Source organism: Paroedura picta, chromosome 1 (genome assembly GCF_049243985.1).
Source record: "Paroedura picta isolate Pp20150507F chromosome 1, Ppicta_v3.0, whole genome shotgun sequence".
Classification (NCBI taxonomy): domain Eukaryota; kingdom Metazoa; phylum Chordata; class Lepidosauria; order Squamata; family Gekkonidae; genus Paroedura; species Paroedura picta.
Window position 1 is genome coordinate 94528242 of NC_135369.1, and position 21792 is coordinate 94550033.

The 21792-nt window shown below is 43.6% G+C and overlaps 2 protein-coding genes across 8 annotated transcripts in view; one reads left to right on the forward strand and one right to left on the reverse strand.

Annotated features, from left to right (window-relative positions):
* Positions 1-853: 853 nt before the first annotated feature.
* Positions 854-4067, forward strand: LOC143842971 (proto-oncogene Mas-like). 2 transcript variants are annotated; one of them, XM_077348382.1, is made up of 2 exons: positions 854-960; positions 2761-4067. In XM_077348382.1, the coding sequence occupies exon 2, from the start codon at positions 2801-2803 to the stop codon at positions 3746-3748; it is 948 nt and encodes a 315-aa protein (XP_077204497.1). In that variant the 5' UTR covers positions 854-960; positions 2761-2800; the 3' UTR covers positions 3749-4067. The 2 variants fall into 2 exon arrangements, with proteins under 2 accessions (XP_077204497.1, XP_077204508.1); XM_077348393.1 differs by having other exon boundaries at positions 2764-4067.
* Positions 3526-21792, reverse strand: part of PNLDC1 (PARN like ribonuclease domain containing exonuclease 1) — a 49606-nt gene continuing 31339 nt past the window's right edge. For 4 of the 6 annotated variants that reach the window (XM_077348351.1, XM_077348341.1, XM_077348333.1 and 1 more), the window contains exons 17-19: positions 16861-17036; positions 15577-15675; positions 7660-7789 (exon numbers count right to left, since the gene is read on the reverse strand). In XM_077348351.1, coding sequence (XP_077204466.1) covers positions 7717-7789; positions 15577-15675; positions 16861-17036 — 348 coding nt within the window. In that variant the 3' untranslated portion in view covers positions 7660-7716. Of the gene's footprint in view, positions 3688-7659; positions 7790-15576; positions 15676-16860; positions 17037-17314; positions 17906-21792 lie in introns of those variants that run through there. The other 2 variants (XM_077348370.1, XM_077348360.1) reach the window with 2 other exon arrangements.

Genomic DNA, 21792 nt, shown 5'->3' on the forward strand with positions numbered 1-21792 from the left:
GTGCAGCTCTTATGGGTGGGGGGTGAAGAGCGGATCATTTCCGGTGGCGAAGGTTGCGAAATGCAAGTTTCCTGGCTGCGCAGCACTTTCTCTTCCTGGTGATCATTGGTAGGAGGCTGAGAGCGGCTGTCAGAGATGGATGAGGACAGGTTACCCCTCGTGGGCTCCTGCATCAATCTGACTAAGGTATAGGCAGCATCCTGGGGTTTCCTTTATCCTGGCAGTGCTGTCCTAGCTTACTCTGGAGTAAGTCTTTCTGTGGTCCTTGGGGCTTGCTCCTCAGTAAACATGCATAGGATTCATTCTTAGTTTTGCTTCTGCTTATACCGAGAAGTGTAGCCTGAGGAGGTGGTGAGCTCCCCCTTACTGACACACTTTAAGCAGTGGCTGGACAAATACTTGTCAATTCTTTAGGCTGATCTTGCATTGAGCAAGAGGTTGGACTAGATGGCTTGTATGGCCCCTTCCAATTCTGATTCTAAAGCATAGAGGTTAGCAGCAGGGGAAACAGTGTAATTTGTTAACAAGAGAGATGTATACGCATCCCCCTCTCCCCTGTAGATACACATAGCATGCCATTAGAAAGGCAACATGAAGCCCCCTGAAATGAATTCAGACTTTAGAAGCTGGACTTTACAAGCTGGCAGAAACTTGAACTTTTCTCTTTCAGGATCTCACGATGGATTTTCACAGCCATACGGCCTCAACATTGTGGGAATATGCATCTGGGCATGGTCCAGGAGGGTACTAGAATTCATAGTACCTAAACCTTCCAGAAGCTGACCTGAACTGAACTGAAACAGATTCAGAATGAAGAATTGTGATGCAATGCCTAAGAGTTCTTCTTAGGTCATGAGATTCTCAAAGTAAAATCTTTCCTGCATTTAGAGCATTACACTTTTGTGAAGAACTGCATTATCAGACGAATTGGAAAAGGACTTAGGGGTGAACCTACCAAAGGTTTGATTTTTCTAACTTATATCTCTTCATCAACTGGAGGAAAATGCCAAACTTTTCAATTGCCACAACATTATGAATCTAATTAAGGGTGCCTGTGTCAACCACTATGGGCCTCAAGCCAGATGTTTGGTGGATCAAGCACATATCTCAAATTACCAGTACTTCTGGGGGTCACTGGTTGAGGGAAAGAATGTGGGCCTCCTGACCTGGAAAAACAGGTGATGCTTGAGAGCCAACAGGGTTCTCTAGACAGACTTGAAGTCTTTATGACTTCCTTCACTCCGTGGAACTCAACACTGGGAGAGACCTCCCCATCTTCCCTCGTTACCTATCTGCATCACCCATCCTGCCTTCAGCCACTGCCCCCAAGGTATCTGCTCCTGCTTGGCCTGAACATCTGACAGTTTGCCTATACTCCTTCCATGGCTCACCCAGCCCCTGAATTGGGAATAGAAGCATTTTTACAATGAATGCCTTGAGCCTCCAGTAGCAGATGGCCTAACTCTGGCAGTAGAATCAGCATCTCTTGGCCCCAGAAGATCAAGCAGGGGCAACTGAGTTCAAAAACAAGATCAGATGGAAGATTCTATCTCTGCATTATTTTTGACAAGGAAATGAATTACTGAACACATCTACAGTGAAAACTGGATATCTACAGTGTCAGTGTGTTGTAGTGATTAAGAGTAAAAAAGTCTAATCTGGCATATGGGGTTTCATTCCCTACTCCTTCAGGTGCAGCCAGCTGGGTGATCTTGGGCAAGTCACAGTTCTGGGAGCTGTTCTTGCACAGCAGTTCTGTTAGAGCTCTTTCTCTCTGGCCCACCTACCTCACAGCGTGTCTGTGGTGGGGAAAGGAAGATGAAAGGTGTGTGTATTCTGCATTGGGACTCCTTTGGGTAATGAAAAGTGGGATATGAAAAAATCCCAGTTCGTCAACTCTACAGTGAGGAATGGGGTTTGGGGCACATGATCTGGTGGGAAATTTCTAGGTTGGTGTATTATGCTTTGAGTCTGCTGTTGAAACAAAGAAAGACCACAGCAGATTTCTCCAGCTAGGCTTTCATGGCAATATTTTTCTGTGTTTACTGTCCATGTTGCAAAATGTCTTTCTTAATAACAATACATTGTATTGAATTCTGGCAGGTTGAAAAAAATGTCTATAAACCCGATGTTGCTCAGGGTAATATCTGGAAGGAGCCTGTCTCCTCATATTGCTGATACAACGGTGGAAAATACACCACCACCAGAAAATTTCTGTTCTGGTGATTTCCTGGTATTTTGAATAGTTTTCTTCATGGGAATGAAGTACAACACATCTACAGTGAGAACTGGCAATCTACAGAGTCAGTGTGGTATAGTGGTTAAGAGCAACAGACTCTAAGCTGGAGAACTGGGTTTGATACCCCATTCCTCCACATGCAGCCAGCTGGGTGACCTTGGGCAAGTCACAGTTCTCTGAGAGCTGTTCTTTCACAGTTCTGTTAGAGCTCTCTTGGCCACAACCTACCTCACAGGGTGTCTGTGGTGGGGAAAGGAAGGTGAAAGGTGTTTGCAAGGTGCTTTGGGTCTCTTTTGGGTAGTGAGAAGTGGGGTGTAAAGAAACCTCAGTTCTTCTTCAGCTCTACAATAAATCACTGAAGGGCAGGGCTTGATCTCGAAGAGTGGGTGTATTATGCTAGAGATTCCATATCAGATTTCTACAGGGGACTAACAGTGTAATAACTATCCTATTCAGGATTTTCTGCTTATACTGAAAAACTTCTTTACATTTTAATAACAATATATTGTATTCTATTTCAGCAGGTTGAAAATAATTACTATAAACCCTGAGTTGCTCGTGATGATATCTCGAAAGAACCTGTCTCCTCACATTGATTATGGATCTGTGGAAAGTATGAGTCCACCACAAGATGGGGATAAGTCGCACATTCTACTTGCAATCCTAGGTCTTCTTACCTGTGCTTTGGGAATAATTGGGAATGGAATGCTCATCTACCTTCTTAGCTGCAGGATCAATAAGACATGTCTCACCATGTACCTTCTGAATATGTCAATTGCTGATTTGATTATAATAGTCAACTATTTTATAGATATCATTTTTTATTTTAGACCCACACAATTTCCATCTTTGATATCATCTTTACGGTACATATCAAATTTTTTGGGAAACGATGCCAGCATCTATTTTTTAACAGTCATTACTGTTGAAAGGTATTTCATGTTCTTTTTCCCAGTCTGTTATCACTCTCACCGACCGAAGTTATTTACAGCCCTCATGTGTAGCATTCTTTGGGCACTCTCCTTGGGAATTACATTGCTGGAATATTTTATCTGCGGTTCAGCTCAATTTACAAACGAAATTTTCAACTGTGATACTATAGCAATCCTCCACTTCATCTGCAACTTCATGAGCTTTATTGCTGTTGTGGTCTTTTCCATTGTGGCCCATTTAACCAGAATTCAGAGGCAATTGCCAAGGAATTTTCCAACAAGGTTTGATGTAAGTATTATGGCTACAATTGTTTGGACTCTTGTTTTTTGGGCACCAATTAGAATTGTTAACTTCCTACAGTTTTGGATTCCACCTACATATCGTCCAGATTTATTCGTGGTCTTTGTTTTATTTGAGATGATCTACCGTAATGGCCGCCCATACATATATCTTCTTGTTGGCTGGTGGAAGAATCAGGAGCAGCAGAGATCCATCCATGTTTTCATTGAGAGTGCCTTGAAGCATACAAAAGAAAATAAAAGCAAAGGAACACAAGAAGACAAAGAACTGGCCTGAATACGTCTTCAGCGTCAAAAGGCAAATGAAAAGTTCCATGCCTAGAGCAGTATTGATAAACATTCCCAGATACACTATAAACATGACAGCTAATCTTGGTTGTTTTTTGATACTTCTAATACACACACAGACTCATAGCCCAGTGTCAACAGAAGTTCTTATGGCATCTAATGATGTTGACAAATTCAAGACTTGACATAGTGCCAAGGATTTCTACGTGCATGCTGACAGACACTCACACAGTCATCTGTCCATTTCATTCTACAAAGAAGCCAATGGAATAACTGAACTGTACATTCTAATAAATAATATAAAGAAACATCATATCAGTGGCTCTTTCTTTGATCCCTGTTGAGTCTGTCACTTACTACAAGGTATTTTAGATTACGATTGCAAAAATGCTCAGGTATGTGCTATACATTTCTCTTAGCTTTGTATTATTGTCGCCTGAATCAACAGACTCCTCTATTAAAAGAGGTCTTACTCCAAAAATCCCAGATATAGAATCATAGAATCATAGAGTTGGAAGGGGCCATACAGGCCATCTAGTCCAACCCCCTGCTCTACGCAGGATCAGCCCTAAGCATCCTAAAGCATCCAAGAAAAGTGTGTATCCAACCTTTGCTTGAAGACTGCCAGTGAGGGGGAGCTCACCACCTCCTTAGGCAGCCTATTCCACTGCTGAACTACTCTGACTGTGAAATTTTTTTTCCTGATATCTAGCCTATATCGTTGTACTTGTAGTTTAAACCCATTACTGCGTGTCCTCTCCTCTGCAGCCAACGGAAACAGCATCCTGCCCTCCTCCAAGTGACAACCTTTCAAATACTTAAAGAGGGCTATCATGTCCCCTCTCAACCTCCTTTTCTCCAGGCTGAACATTCCCAAGTCCCTCAACCTATCTTCATAGGGCTTGGTTCCTTGGCCCCAGATAATCTTCATCGCTCTCCTCTGTACCCTTTCAATTTTATCTATGTCCTTCTTGAAGTGAGGCCTCCAGAACTGCACACAGTATTCCAGGTGTGGTCTTACCAGTGCCGTATACAATGGGGACTATGACATCTTGTGATTTTGATGTGATGCCCCTGTTGATACAGCCCAAAATGGCATTCGCCTTTTTTACCGCTGCATCACACTGCCTGCTCATGTTTAGTTTACAATCCACAAGTACCCCAAGGTCTCGTTCACACACAGTGTTACCTAGAAGCGTATCCCCCATCCAGTAGGCATGATTTTTATTTTTCTGACCCAGATGCAGAACTTTACACTTATCTTTATTAAATTGCATCTTGTTCTCATTTGCCCATTTTTCCATTGTGTTCAGATCTCGTTGAACTCTGTCTCTATCTTCCGGAGTATTTGCCAGTCCTCCCAATTTGGTGTCATCTGCAAACTTGATGAGTAGTCCCTCCACCCCCTTGTCTAGATCATTAATAAATATGTTAAAACGTACCGGGCCGAGCACCGAGCCCTGAGGTACCCCGCTACTCACCTCTCTCCAGTCTGATGAAACACCATTGACAACAACTCTTTGAGTGCGGTTCTCTAACCAATTCCCTATCCACCTATCTGAAAATCCAGATTGCAGTCCTTCAATTTATCCATCAGAACATCATGGGGAACCTTGTCAAAAGCTTTACTAAAATCCAAGTAAATGACATCAACCGAATTTCCCCGATCCAGCAAACCTGTTACTTGGTCAAAAAAGAAAACCAGGTTGGTCTGGCAGGACCTGTTGGAGACAAATCCATGCTGACTTCCTTGGATCACCAATTTGTCCTCCAGATGTTTGCAGATCGCTCCCTTTAATATCTGCTCCATTATCTTCCCCACAACAGAGGTCAGACTCACTGGTCTGTAGTTTCCCGGGTCATCCTTCCTCCCTTTTTTGAAGATCGGAATAACGTTTGCTCTCTTCCAGTCCTCTGGGACATCTCCAGTCCTTAAAGAGGTTCCGAAGATGATGGACAAGGGCTGTGCAAGTTCTCTGGAAAGTTCTTTGAGTACTCTTGGGTGCATTTCATCCGGACCAGGGGACTTGAACTCATCCAGTGCAGCTAAATGCCTCTCGACAACCTAAATGCCTCTCGACAGCAGCAGAGATCCATCCATATTTTCATTGAGAGTGCCTTGAAGCATACAGAAGAAAATTCAAGCACAGCAACAGAACAAGACCAAGAAGTGGCCTGAATACATCTTCAGCATCAAAAGGCAAATGGAAAGTACTATACCCAGAGGACTATTGATAAGCATTCCCTGATGCACAATAAATATGACAGATACTGCTTTTTACTTCTAATACACCCACATAGAAAACCCATGTCCCAGTGTCAACATAACTTCTTATGGCGTCTCAGGACATTGATAAATTCCAGACTTGCCATAGTGTCAAGGATTTCTACATGCATGTACGCATACATGCACACACATTCTGCTATCAGTTCCCTGCTAGAAGGGAAGGTCTGAAACCTTACACAAGTAAAGGACTTTCTAAGATGAGTGTCATATCATTTATGAAACAGTATTCTAATAATCTAGAAAAAGGACCACCATATCATTGTCTCTTTCTTTGGTCCCAGTTCAGACTGGCAGAATGCAGAAAGATCCCAATAGTTAAACCACTAGCTATAAGATTAAAGATAAAGCAAAGATAAAATGGAGCAGAAACTGCTTTGGCCTCCATAGTGCAGAAAGGTGGAATATCAATAAATGAATATAGCTGAATACTGAGGAGGCAGGTAAATGAAAAGCTGGTGTTACCCCAGGCAAGAACCCACATTGTTGGGACTGGCACCAAGTGTCCCTGCACTGAGCTGCCACTGAGACCCATGCTGGTCTAGGGAAGAGAAGCCAGACCACCATCACAAGGCATTCTGGGAGTGCCAGCAGCCATTTATATACTGACTCATCTCCAGAATATGCCTTCTTACACGGAAAATGGGTGTCACAGAAGCATCTTTGTTGAGAAAAAGAGCATCTGCCCTGCCTGACATCCCCCCCCCCCCAGGCCACTGTACGGCTTAATAGTGGCTGGCAGACTTCTTTCTCAATCTCATCCTGAATCGAAATCCTTCAGGCACCTCTTTTCTGTCCCAACCCTGAGGCAGCCTGCCAAGAGAATAAGAATAAGAAGAAGAGTTGGTTCTTATATGCCGCTTTTCCCTACCCGAAGGAAGCTCAAAGCGGCTTACAGTCACCTTCCCATTCCTCTCCCCACAACAGGCACCCTGTGGGGTGGGTGAGGCTGAGAGAGCCCTGATATCACTGCCCGGTCAGAACACTTTTATCAGTGCCATGGTGAGCCCAAGGTCACCCAGCTGGTTGCATGTGGGGGAGCGCAGAATTGAACCCAGCATGCCAGATTAGAAGTCCACACTCCTAACCACTACACCAAACTGGCTCTCATCAGTAACTACTCCCATCAGTTAGATCAGGCTTTCTCAACCAGGATTTCTTGATTGCCCTAGAGTTCATTAATTTTTAATATATTTTTAAAATGCGTTAAACATTTAGCAGGTGATATGACTATATATGGTCATGTCAACCTGCTCCCCCCCCCCACCCAAAGGCCAGTGACAGGCATGGAGAGGTTGGGTGGCAGGTATGTGTGTACATAGGTATGTTTCCCAACTATATTCTGCACGACCGTGCCACTTCTGGGGTTTTTCAAAGCCTGAAGAATGTTTCTCAATGGTAAAAAAGTTGAGAAAGGTTGAGCTAGATATTAGATATTGCCCATTTCTGGACCCTTTCCAAAATCCTGGGAGAGAAAACCTGGATTACATATCAATTCTTTATCTCTTAAAAAATTCTTTGCTACAAAGAATCGTGTTCCCTCCTTGACAACTGCTCCTTTCTGATTTACTATTTAACAGAACATAACAGAAAACGACTATTTCAGTTTTCTATGAGTACTGTTTATTGGGGGTGGGGAGGCGATAAAGCAGGAAAGTTTTCAGGTAGATGTTTTACAAAGCAAAACTTGAAGAGCCTCCTAGCAGAAAGGCCAGGAGAGACCAGGAGGCTACAATGCCACAAATTCTGAAAAACAAAAATATCCAAAGTCCATTAGCCTCAAAAGTTAACATTCCTCTATCCTCCCCTGCGTCAGCTCTTGGGCTAGTACAAAAATGTTACATCTTTTCCTCTCCCCACTTCCCAACCTTCAATCTCTACATTGTTTAGCACTCATAGCTTGACCAAGACACTTCAATCCATCTCTGTGCTCTAAAGCACTCAAAGTAAAATTAAGCACAGAATTGTCCCATTCTACCTAGACCAATCATGTACACATTCCCCATCTTCTTCTCCCCTCACATCCATGCTCTTTTGGAAAATACGACTGAACACTGACTTTTATCTAGACTCAGGATGGCCAACCCTCATATTCTTCGTCTTCTATTATCAAGCCATAATGCAGTGCTTGGAAGATTATTCTGCCACACATACTGACAGAAGTGGACAAAGTCTTACAAAAAGCTGGCACCTTCTAGCATTGAAAGCTGCACAGTTCTAAACATGGTTGTGCAAAGTACATAGCCTGTACAGCCTGGGACATAATAAACATAAACCAAGAGACATACAAGCACTGAAGTGTGGAGTCTCTCCCCTCCCTTTTGAAACGAAAAACAAAAAAACAACCACAGGAAACATTTTTACCACACTAGGATTACCATTTGACAGTCCTCCCATCCAGCCCTCCAGATAGGCCACTTTCTCTTTGCCTTGAGTTTTAGAGCCCCTGAAGCTCCTTATGCAGCAGCTATCCACTCAGTTCTCCCACATTAGCATGTTAGTAGCAGGGAAAACAGGACACTTAGTTAACAAGATGTACAAAAACACACACACACACAACCCTATCCCTGGGAGTCCATGGGAACTCCGAAGCAGTGTGGTATTGGGGGGAGCGGCCCAGGCTGACTTATCAGTTATTACTCTTCTTTCTAGCCTACATGAGGCACAGCTACTATAGTAGTAGTGAATATGGGGGGAGAGAGCAAAAGGAGAACTAAACATGTGGGCAGTGATGTCACTTCTGGGGGTGTGGCCAGATGACTTCACTTCTGGGGCTCCTCGAAGTCTCAAAAATTATTTCAGGGTCCCCTCCATAGTCAAAAGGTTGAAAAAGGCTGACTTATGTCAACATACATATATATGCCAATAGAAAAGGCAACATGTAGTCCCCCTGAAAATGATTTGCCATCCTTTAATTTGACTTTACAAACTGGCATAAACTTGAACTTTCTCCTTTCAGGTTCTTAGTTTGGATTTGCACAGCATTACTTTATCAACATTGTGTGAATGTGCATCTGGGCATTTCTCCATTCGATATTTAAATAGTATTACACAGAGATTGTCTGTGGAAACTTCTTGTTTTGACCCTCTTCCATGAAAGAAAGCTGCCTTGGACATGAGAACAATTAATACAGCATATGCATAAAAAACAGAGTTGCTTACCTGTAACTGTTGTTCATCGATGTCTTGTGTGCAGGCACACATTGGGATTGCGCTTGCGCAGGCCTGCTGCTCGGAACGTCTTCTAGCTAAAAAACTCCAAAGAGGGCGCTCGCCCGTGCCATCGCGCATGCGTGGGTTTTCCTGCCTGCCGATCACGTGACTACCCGGCGGAGTGCCCACCCTCCTCAGTTCCTATCCACCGCTGGTAAAAAAATTACAAGCTTGAAATTAAACAATAGGACTCAGCGGGGTAGGAGGGAGGGAATGTGTGCCTGCACACAAGACGTCGATGAACAGCAGTTACAGGTAAGCAACTCTGTTTTCATCATCCGCTTGTCATGCAGTCCCACATTGGGACCTTCACGAGCTTAAACACCTTTGGTAGTGGGTGAGTCCATTACGAAAAAAGGGAATGCAGGACAGCTGTTCCGAAACGAGCGTCGGCTCTCACTGATAAATCGATAGCATAATGTTTGATAAACGTGCTCTCGTTCGACCATGTCGCTGCTTTGCAGATGTCCTGGAGCGGAAGATGTCGCAGGAATGCAGCCGAAGAAGCCTGAGCCCTCAGAGAATATGCCTTTAAGAGCAATGGGCATGGAAGGGAAGCGGCGCTATATGCAGACCGAATTGCAGACACTATCCACTGAGAGAGGGACTGTGAAGATGCCCTAGTCCCCTTCTTAGCTCCCCAATAACAAATAAAGACTGGGACCTCCTAAACTCCCTGGTCCTGTCTAAATAATAAAGAATGGCTCTTCTAACATCTAGTGTGTGTAACTTTATTTCCCCTGGGGACTCAGGGTTAGGAAAGAACGAGGGAAGTAACTCTTCCTGAGAAAGGTGGAACGCAGACACTACCTTGGGCAGAAAATGCCAATCTGAGTGAAGCACCACCCTGGAAGGAAAATACTTCAGAAATGGATAATCTATCCTGAAAGAAGCCAACCCGCTAACTCTCCTAGCGGAGGTGATACCTACTAGGAAAACGATCTTAATTGACAAAAACAATAGAGGTATAGAACCCAACGGTTCAAATGGAGGGTTCATCAAGGCCTGGAGGATAACGTCCAAAGACCATTGAGGGACTGGAGGGCGACGGGGAGGGAATATATTATTAAGGCCCTGCAAAAAACATTTAGATAACTTGTGAGTGAATATAGAAGTGCCCTCTACCTCAACATGGTAGGAAGCTAGGTCGGCCAAATGAGTCTTAACAGACCGTACAGTCAAACCGGACTGTGCCAATTCCCACAAATATAATAAGAGCTGAGGCAATGGGCAGGAGAAGGGGCAAAAGGAGCGAGATGCGCACCACCTCTCGAATCTAACCCACTTATTGTGGTAATTACGTCTCGTGGAATCTTTACGGGAATGCAACAAGACACGTCTCACAGCACTGGGGAGGGATCCAACCTCGGGTGAATCCTCCAAGCGGTGAGGTGGAGCCGGTGCATGCCCGGCGACATCCCGGAAATGATAGTTAGGGTGGCTGGATCCAATGGGAGTTGAATCCATCCCCCGGTCGCCATGGACGTTAGCCTGATGAACCAAGGCTGCCGTGTCCAAAAAGGAGTGATGAGAATCACGTCTGTCTTGGCCAAACACATCTTGGCTAGCACTCGGGGAATTAATGGCAGTGGGGGAAAAGCGTAACAAGGCACCATCCCCCAGTTGATTTGAAACGCATCCCCCAGTGACTCGGGATCGATCCACCCCCCCCCCCGGGGAACAAAACTCTTGTGCCTTCGCAGACCAAGGTCTCGCAAAGAGATCTATCCGTGGGCTCCCCCACAGGGCAAATAGCTTGGAAGCGATTTGGTCATTGAGGGACCAAACATACTCCTGGGTAAAGACTCTGCTGAGTCTGTCTGTCCTGATATTCAAGGCTCCCGCTATATGAATAGCCCTCAGGTCTGCAGGTATCTCTATAGTAGGACTTCCCACACCCTCAGGGCTTCCATACATAGGGCCAGTGAGCCTGTGCCCCCCTGCTTGTTGATATAGATCATTGCAGATGTATTGTCCGTTCTGAGGAGGATCTTCTTGTGGCATAGCAGATCTGAAAAGGAGGTTAAGGCTAAACGTACTGCTCGAATTTCCAACAAATGTATATGGAGATCACGTTTGGCAACAGACCACTGTCCCTGGGCCGAAAATTCCCCGTAATATGCACCCCAACCTTCAAGTGAAGTGTCCGTGGTAAGGGTAACCTCAGGGGTCCATAGACCAAAGGGGACTCCACGTAGTAAGTTTCCTGTAGACATCCACCAATCAAGAGAACGGGCAACTGATCTGGGGGCCCGTGAAGTGTTGGAAGGGTTCGTGCCTCAAGGGATTAAATCTCCATATAAACCAGACCTGAAGGCATCTCATGTGCCATCTAGCATGGGGAACGACAGCCGTAGCGGAAGCCATCAGGCCAAGGGCCCTTTGAAAAGTACGGGCTGACTGCCATCAGTTCCGAATTATGGAACCTATCATTGATAAAAAGGAAGTCACCCTAGATAGAATCCAGCAAAGCCCCGATAAATTCAACCTGACGTGTAGAAACTAAGCGGGATTTTTCTTTATTCGCAACCAGACCAAGCAGGTCATATAGGAAAAGGACGTAGTCTATATGGTCTGCTAATTCTGTAGCTGAAGTCCCAACTAATAACCAATCATCTAAGTATGGGAGAATTGTTAACCTGTTCATTCTGAGAAAGGCGACTACATACACTTTGTAAAAACTCGAGGTGCCGTGGCGAGACCAAAAGGGAGGACTGTGTATTGATAGACCTAGGAACCTTGACAGAACCGTAGAAACTTCCTGTAGGATTCATGAATCCCTATGTGGACATAGGCATCCTTGAGGTTCAAGACTGCAAACCATGAACCATTATTCAATGACTCAATTAAGGGAGGCAAAGAAACCATGCAAAACTTGGAGACATACAAGTATTTATTCAATCCCCTCAGATCAAGGATGGGACAGACACCTCCGTCCTTCTCATCCATGAGGAAAAAGCATGAAAAGAAACCGAACTCAGATAAACCTGTGGGAACTAACACCACAGCTCCTTTCTTTAACAATTCACCCAACTGAACCGTAAGCTCAGGGAAGAGGTTATCAGGTGCAAGAGAACCAGGAGTGCAAGGTGGGGATGACTGGAATTCTAAGCGGTAGCCTTCCGCAACAATAGACAAAACCCAAGAGTCCTGAGTAATACGGACCCAAGACCCATGAAAACAGGACAAACGGTCCCTGAAAAGGGGGACTGACGGAACCTCCAGAGGGTATAGTCAGAATTTCTGAGAAGGACGGTCAGGATTAAAAGGCTGGTTAAAAGGGCGTTGTCGTTGCCCCTGCTTCTTCCCTTGAAATGACGGAGGACCCGGACGGGGAGGATACTGAGGTTGAGCAGCAGCAGACCTTTGTGGGTAATATGGCTTGTTGTTGAGGGCATTGGAATTGGAAATGTTGGGCCGGCAAAGGGGGAAAGGAACTTAGGTACCTCGCAGATTGACGAGTCTTCTTCAAGGAGGAAAGGAAATCATCGGTGGAATTAGCAAATAAAGAAGATTTTTCAAAAGGCATGTCCTCCACCTTGATTCTTGCATCAAGAGGTAAGGACGTATTCCTCAACCAGGAGTGACGACGAACTATTGCAGAAGCCATAGACCTGGCCGCGATACCGGCAGCATGCTTCCCAGAGTTAATGCCCTGTTTTGAGGTCACGATGGCCTCGTTCTGGATCATACGAGCCAGCCCTCTCTGATCTTCAGAGAGTAACTCAATGTACTTCAAAAAGCTTTCCCATAGGCACAATTGGTAGGCACCAATAAAAGCCTGATAGTTGGCAATACGGAAACTCAAGGCCGAGGAAGAGTAAACCTTGCGTCCAATAGTATCCAGGCGTGTACTCTCTCTGTCCACAGGTACAGAACGTTGACTTTGCTTTCTTTTCAGCTGCATATCCTCGATGATGGAGGAAGAAGCAGACGGGTGAGCCGAGAGGTATTCCGAGGAGTCAGGCTTGACCCTGTATAAGGACTCAATACCTATAGGAGCTGGTTGGACCGATGCTGGCTTGTCCCAGATCGGAACCATTAGATCTTCGAAACCTTGGATGATGGGTAAGGCAATGACTGAGGGTGTACTGTAATAGAGCCGAATTTTATCCTTGGGTCCGACATCAGAGGTAAAGACATCTAGCTCAACAGCTTTGGCCATTCTGAGGAGTTGTTCTCCGTACATTCTGTAATCTTCTGTAGGAGAAGCTGCAGTCGGGTCTGAAATGGAGTCATCAGGTGAAGGTTCCGATGCCGTATCAGAGTCTCCCTGCCCTACAGGTTCTAGAACTGTAGATGGTCCAGCTGAGACCATAATAGAAGCGCTGTCAGGAAAATCAAGTGAGGGATCTTCCTCTTCTTCCTCCAAAGGGTGGTCCCATTGCCCGACATAGACTGGGGACTCCCCCATCGTAACAGTACACGGAGGCCTCCATGTTACCGGGGGGGGGGCTGAACGAGACCGAGGAGGAGCCACCGAAGGTGGTTCCTCAGGAATGTTCAGAACATATAGCTGAGTAAGAGGTTCACGGAAGGGGTGTGTGGCTATAGGCTGAACTATTCCAGTAGGGCGAGGTTCAGAAGCCGACGACTTGTCCTTGTGATTGGACTTTTTCGTCTTCTTCAACGGTGGATCTGTTGCAGCATTTCTCTCCGAAGCAACTGGAGCAGGCTTTGCCACAGTTTTATCAGCCTCAGACGCCAGGACGGGTCTCTTAGGAGGGTTGGATGAAGGCTTCGGCGCATTCCCACATGATGCAACCAACGGGGGGCCGGATCCAGAGACGGATGGAAATTTGGACACCGACCTGGAAGGAGTCAGTTCCGACTGGGTTCTTAGAGGGGATCAGCAGAAAGCGCCCTCTCCCAAAGCACCGCCTTCAATCTGGCGGCTCTATCCGATTTGGCCTTAGGGGTGAACTTCTGGCAAACGGGACAGGAAGCCATAATGTGAGACTCACCGAGACAGTTCAGGCAGTGATCGTGCTCATCAGTAACTGCCATTTTTACAGCACACTGACTACACTTCTTATAGACAGCCTTAGAAGCCATCATTTGTTGGTAGAAAAAACTTTAGAGACGATCGCGAAAGGAAAAAGACATCCACTATCCGCAGCAGCTACAAGAGAACTGAGGAGGGTGGGCGCTCCGCCGGGTAGTCATGTGATCGGCAGGCAGGAAAACCCACACATGTGCGATCGTGTGGGCGAGCGCCCTCTTTGGAGATTTTTAGCTAGAAGAAGTTCCGAGCGGCAGGCCTGCGCAAGCGCAGTCCCAATGTGGGACTGCACGACAAGATGGATGATGAATTAGAATTCAGCAGCAATTAAAAGGAATAAATAGACCCAAGAGCTGCTATGATTATTACTGTGCTTGGGGAAGCTGCAGTGTTACTACACATCCAGAACCTGAAAGCTTTAAATCATTTTGAGGTGGCTCAAAATTGAGCTGGGAAAACGCAGATCCCTCTCCACTTTCTCTTCCATTTCTATAGTGTGAAAATCTGACAAATATAGTTAGCACCAAGTTCCAACCTTACTTTGTAAATACACACAATGTCTAGAGGGAACCTATGTTAAAAGAAACCTGCAAATGGAGGGCAGAATCATAGAGTTGGAAGGGGCCATACAGGCCATCTAGTCCAACCCCCTGCTCAACGCAGGATCAGCCCTAACGATCCTAAAGCATCCAAGAAAAGTGTGTATCCAGCCTTTGCTTGAAGACTGCCAGTGAAGGGGAGTTCACCACCTCCTTAGGCAGCCTATTCCACTGCTGAACTACTCTGACTATGAAAAATTTTTTTCCTGATATCTAGCCTATATCGTTGTACTTGAAGTTTAAACCCATTACTGCGTGTCCTCTCCTCTGCAGCCAACAGAAACAGCACCCTGCCCTCCTCCAAGTGACAACCTTTCAAATACTTAAAGAGGGCTATCATGTCCCCTCTCAACCTCCTTTTCTCCAGGCTGAACATTCTCAAGTCCCTCAACCTAACTTCATAGGGCTTGGTCCCTTGGCCCCAGATCATCCTCGTCGCTCTCCTCTGTACCCTTTCAATTTTATCTATGTCCTTCTTGAAGTGAGTCCTCCAGAACTGCACACAGTACTCCAGGTGTGGTCTGACCAGTGCCGTATACAATGGGACGATGTCATCTTGTGATTTTGATGTGATGCCCCTATGCATGTCCAAATTATGGTTTGAAAGATCAGAACATATCACCATTTGGATTGGGACTACATTAGGGAAGGGCAGGAACCCTCCTCTAACATTCCATAACTCTGTTATAAAAAATGTCATATAAGTTATCCCTACTTACTGAAGGAAGCAGTTTACTCGTGTCGAATGCCTCCAGTGGTGATAGAGAGAAATCTGCAGATTGGGATGAGTTTTATATATTTTCAGAACCAACTTGACGCTGTAATAATAAGCGATTATACGTTTAGCAATGCAGACCACATATAGCCAAACACAATTTTAGACAGCTAAACACTAGTAGTTGGAATCCCATAAAGTGATGGTGTGTTATATCAGCCCATGCAAATGGTCTTCTCCTTAGGACAGGCCTGCCTCCCACATGGCTAATTTGGATTACCTGCTTTACCATAGTGGAATGGGTGGGTGGGAAAAATTACTCTACTGGCAGAGGTCAATGTGTATAAGAAGCAAGGCTCGCTACAGGTACATCCTCAAGCCATCAGCCATCCCTTCTCCACAACAGGCAGTCTTCTCCTAATCCCCCATCAACCAAATAATGCCTGAATTGCATGCAAATCCTGCTTTCTCTCTGTCTCTCATAGGTCTCGGTATGAACACAAAGAAGTTATATAGTGCCTTCTCCTCCTGCTGTCCAACACATACCACATACCCACCAATCAAAGCAGCAAAAAAGACAGCAGAGGGGAGCAGGCAGTAGATGTCTTCTGCTTCCCTGCATCTTTGATATCATAGCAGGGAGGAAAAGTCTGTTGCTGCTCAAGTCCTAGGATGTATAGTTGGGCATTAAAGAAAGTCTTCTGGCCCTTTCCAATGCTACCCTGCCCATAAAACTAGGAGTAGGAGAACTGCATTATTAATCTTCCTTTCCTTAATAAAGGAAGACAAAAGCCCTGAGAATGGGAAGAGTCAGATACTGCATGTCCTTCATGTAATTTTATGCTTGTCTGCCTGATCCTTGTTCTTCATAGCAGCAGCCTCAGAAACAAACCAGACAGGACACTTGAAATTCAAGCATTCCCCCCTCCCTTAGGTAGCATGTACATGCACCACAGTTTGTATTGAAACTACAGTGCAAGGAAAGTGAAAGGTGTTAACCTCTCCAACCCAAGCAATTCTGTGGAGGCTGTTTCAGGTTAGCAACATGCAGCTCCTTCCAAAGAGTATTCCACACACACTGGCCATTATGAAGAAAAAAATGCTCTAGAGCAGGGGTAGTCAACCTGTGGTCCTCCAGATGTTCACGGACTACAATTCCCATGAGCCCCTGCCAGCATTTGCAACCACATTTGTAGATATGGCAAAGAATGCTCAATACTGGGATAGAAACAGTTGAAAGCAGAAAAATGTCAAACAAGGGGTAATGACTAGAAGTCTGATCACATACTCTTTAAATTTATTGGCGAACAAGAGAAACTGGTTCTTTCTTTGCCGTTGCACATCAAACCTGCAGTGGATTCTTAACTCCTGATATATCTGCTCGGCAGTCACACCAGGCCACCCCCGAACATTAGCTATCAGAAGCGGTGGGCGGTTTGTACAGACATCCACACCAGAAAAGTTCTAAAGAAAGAATAAAGTAAAGCCTTCAGTTATTAAGCATGTGGGTGTGGGGTAACTGCATAACTCCTAGGTGGGCAGCTTTAGAAAATTTTTAAAGTTATGAATGATTATACAACCATACCCCCACCCAATGTCTGTCAATATAAATATTAAAAAGAGAAGTCTTATTGATAAATAACAAGTACATATATATACAGTAAAATGGAGTTTGCTCTATTAAATCGACACTGGAATACCTTGAATAAAACTTCATTGGTCTTTTTTTTAATTAATAATATTTTAATTTTTGTTGTATATATAGCGCTTACAGAAAGAAAGAGAAAAAGAAACAACCAGCTGAGCTAGTAATTATTGATACATGTAAAGGTATAGTCTGTTATTATCTTAAAGAAGAGAGAAAAAGAAAAAAAAGAAACTTCCAGACATTGAATTCTCGTTTGATGTATTGTTGGCTGAGTTGTGTTTTCATCAGCTGTTTTTTTCAAACCGTCGGTTCTGTCTAAGAGCTCTTTCTTAGTCTTTTGGATTTCCTTTTCCATCTTGTTGACTGCTTTCAGTATCTCTGAGTTCCCTTCGCATAACAAATGAAAAAGCTGTGCCTTAGTTAATTTTTCCATAGTTCTAGGCAGTCACAGATTATAAACAGAAAGTCTCGTGAGGTCTCACAGGAGTTCGGGCGATCCAAAATTATCAGTTTGTCGATCTCCGTATCAAGTCAGCGTCCCCCACTGAACTCTCTCCAACAAATCTTTAAAGTCTCTCTTTTCTTTAAGCTCTCTCTTTGTTTGTTTAACGAGTGTATTTAGCTGGCTTGCCTCCCGTTCGAAGAAAGGATTCCCTTGTAAATTGGTTGAGGAGGGGGAGGAGGGCTGGTGGGGAAAAAAAACAGAAAACTCACAGTCTTAACTTTTGCAGACTCCGGCTCCTGTCAGTCTGGTAAGAGATGATCTGGGAAGAATGCAGGGTCAGCTGGTCATTTCAGGCTTAGAAGGTTTTTTACGACAAGGGCACCGTCATGACCTTGAGCACATGCAGCGACGATCCGGAGAACTCAGTCTCCGCGGATCTGTAGGACCCTCAGGATGCCGTTCCCGGTTCCTGGGGCGACTGTCGAGCAAGATTTGCATATCTGCTCAGGTCTGCCAGGTGCATTTGCTCCTGACCCTCTGCTTGGCTCAAGAGCTCGGCACAAACCGGGCTAGGATGGCGCCATCTTCAGTCGTTCAAAACTTCACTGGTCTTAATGGTACCATCTGACTCAAATTACAGATGCAATCAAAGTACACAAGATGAGAATTTGTAGTTACACACTCTTGCTTAAAAAAAAAAATTAATCAGCAGGATCAGCAAAAGTGGATACACACTTTTCTTGGATGCTTTAGGATGCTTTGGGCTGATCCTGCATTGAGCAGGGGGTTGGACTAGATGGCCTGTATGGCCCCTTCCAACTCTATGATTCTATGATTCTAACATACATTTTTTTCATGAAATCAGGCAAATTTACCGAATTAAAATGCAAATACATCCAGGTTGGGAAACTCTTGGATTTTTGAGGGGGGAGTCTGGAGAAGACAAGGACTTTAGTTGGGTACAGTTCTACAAGGTCTACCTTCCAAAGCATCTATTTTCTGCTCGTCTGAAGATGAGCCCTTATTCCCTTGGATTCTATCTGGTGGCTGTATAGCTAGATTTAAAGATGAGTTTCTAAAACATGAGGACCTGGGATCTTCCTTAACTGAGTTTGAAAACATTCTATTTCAAGCTAAATCTCATTTACAGGGTAAATCTATAAGCTTTTGTTAAAAACTTGAGACACAAAGTGAACAGATTAAGAATTGTATGATGAAATGGATGCAGAATTTAGAATGTAATATTACACTGGAGGAGTGGGAACGATGTGGGGTAAAACTGTAAGATCTACAAAATGTCATAAGAGAAAATTGGTATACAATGTTTTATAGATGGTATGTTACGCCTAAGGTTATTAGTAAAATGTCCAATAATATGATGTGTTGGAAATGTAAAGAAAAAGTTGGATCCTTTTACCATATGTGGTGAAGATGTAAAAACGTAAGAAAGTTTTGGATAAAAGTTCATACTACACTAGAAGTAATGATGAATATTAAATTTCCTATGTACCCTGAGTATATGTTGTTAAGTGTATTGCTGGGTAATATTCCTCAACAAACTGAATTTTTTTTTTCATGCTACACCTGCATCAAGAATAGTTTTAGAAAAGAACTGGAAATAACAGCAAATACCAAAGATAACCGACTGGTTGGATAAACTTGAAGGATTATCTAAAATGGCTAAACTAACCAGTATAATCAACCACAGACCAGGAGAAGAATTCAAAGAAGTATGGCACTACTATACAGACTATATAGATAGTAAATAAATGTATTAGTAAAATAAGGGTGAATCATAACTATATGAGGGTTCAATATTTTTGTATCTTTGTACTTTCTGTTTTAATTCTTCTTCTTTCGTTTATATTCTATCAAAATTAATATAAGCTGAGGATCCCCAGCATTAGAAACAAACAAGCAACCTCCTTTGCAATGATGTTCAGGGGACAGCTGCAGTAAAGTTCAGGTAGCTGCTGTGTGGGTGGCAAAGTTTGGGTTTTCTCACCCACATGACAGCCATTTCCCCTGACTCTGTACCCACAGTGACCATTTCCTCTCTGTACTACCGGAGGCTTTTTCATTTTTCTAAAAAAAAAACAAAATCAATTTCATATTGTTTTATTGATATACCATTATAATAATAAGACCTAACTGGTTGTATGAATTCTCTGCTTTAAAAAAAAAATCTGTAGCGTCTTCTGATGAGGATAGACATACCTCTACAATGGAAGAAGCTAAAGACTTCCTTAAAAATAAAAGATGGGAACATATAGAACCTGTTACACTTATTGTTATTAATGGAATATTGATCTAATGATATGATGGTTTCTTTAAAAATCCTCAGAAGCTCAGAGGGAGGGACATGGCCTCTGCTAGGGGACTGGGGCAGGGAAACTATGGAAATCTGGAATTTGAAAGCAGCTGCATCAGCAGTCAAGCTGGCAGCAAGGAAAGCACAGTAGCCTGTTCTTGACTAAGCCCCAGGGGAGAAAATGATCTAAAACATTTTGCCCAAGGGTATAGTTGGAAGGCACATGATACTGTAACCTTATTGAAGGTTAGGTATAGATCTGTGTAGAACCAGGATGGAAAACCTTTTTGGAATATATATATTACTTCAATAATGGAAGAAAGGCAAGATATAAGTGTAATATTTTTAAAATGTGAATTTAAAAGTTAAAATCAAAAAATTTAACTCTTAAGAAGTCCAGCTTCAAAAAAGAAGAAACTCCAGGCTGCAAAGACATAATGTATCACTATTGAGATCCAGGGGAGGTCTGATAAGGTTTCTGTGCTTTGAAATCAGAGGTATCCTGGTATAACTAGTGTAGCCTTAAGGAAATTACAGTGATCACCTCAATACTCATGCATCTTTTATCAGACATGAAATTCCACTGGAACAGTGCTTAGAAAAGAAAGTGACATTGGAAGAAAAATAACATTATTTTGGAACTTTTGACCATGAATTCTGATTCTTAATGAATAACTTACTAACTCTTATAACCTTAACTGATAACGTTATAGGAAATCAAAGACAGGAGATGATGGAAGGAAGGGATCAAATTTCCTCATTTCTCAGAGTAGAAGGACCCTTCTCAGTGAAGAATACAAAGTATGGATACATCTTTAATCATAGCAAGCATTTCTAACTAATAAACTGGCAGGTACTGAGCATTATAGTGAGTTGAAGGGAAACCTTTCAATTCAAACCTTTGCCTTGTCACTTGAAGTTAAACATCCAACCTAAGCCACTGTCACATAATGAGACTGTAAAACAACAATTGATAACTTACTGAGAAGGGTCCTTCTCCCCTGAGGTAGGATAACATCTGGAAGATGGGCTTTCCCACTGCATAGTCAAGGAAGCAGCAAAGAAATTCTTCTACTTCTTATCTCCTTCAGTAGTGAAGCCCCACCTCCAGTTTGGTGATTCCGAGAACTAAATCAACATAATATTTAACACCTAAACTTTGAACTGGTTAACAATGAAAGAGGAAAAACAGTGCTTAGAAAAGAAAGTGACATTGGAAGAAAAATAACATTATTTTGGAACTTTTGACCATGAATTCTGATTCTTAATGAATAACTTACTAACTCTCATAACCTTAACTGATAACGTTATAGGAAATCAAAGACAGGAGATGATGGAAGGAAGGGATCAAATTTCCTCATTTCTCAGAGTAGAAGGACCCTTCTCAGTGAATAATCAATGGTCATTCCCTCCTGAGGTGGGGGACATCTGAAAGATGGGACCTTCCAAGCCAATGGTCTACTTCCCAGGTGGAAATATGTCTCCCAGGTCTATGACATGCTGGAACACTGTCCTACTGAACTCTGTATAAGAAGAACTGTACATATGGATTTTATTAAGCATGATAAACATGGAAAGTGACAGCCATGTCGCCGGTTGGCATACTTCCTCCACTGAGGCATTAGTTGAGGCACTCCTAAAGGAGTGTGCAGTAATACCTGAGGTAGTGTCTGCTTTAGTGATTAGTATGTCTCAACTATACATTGTTTTGGACAGTGCTAATGACTGCTTTGGGCATATTGCAACCCAGATTTGGAGGTGATACCGCAATGAATAAGCTGTCATATCATCTTCAATGACCAATATCCAGTATGTG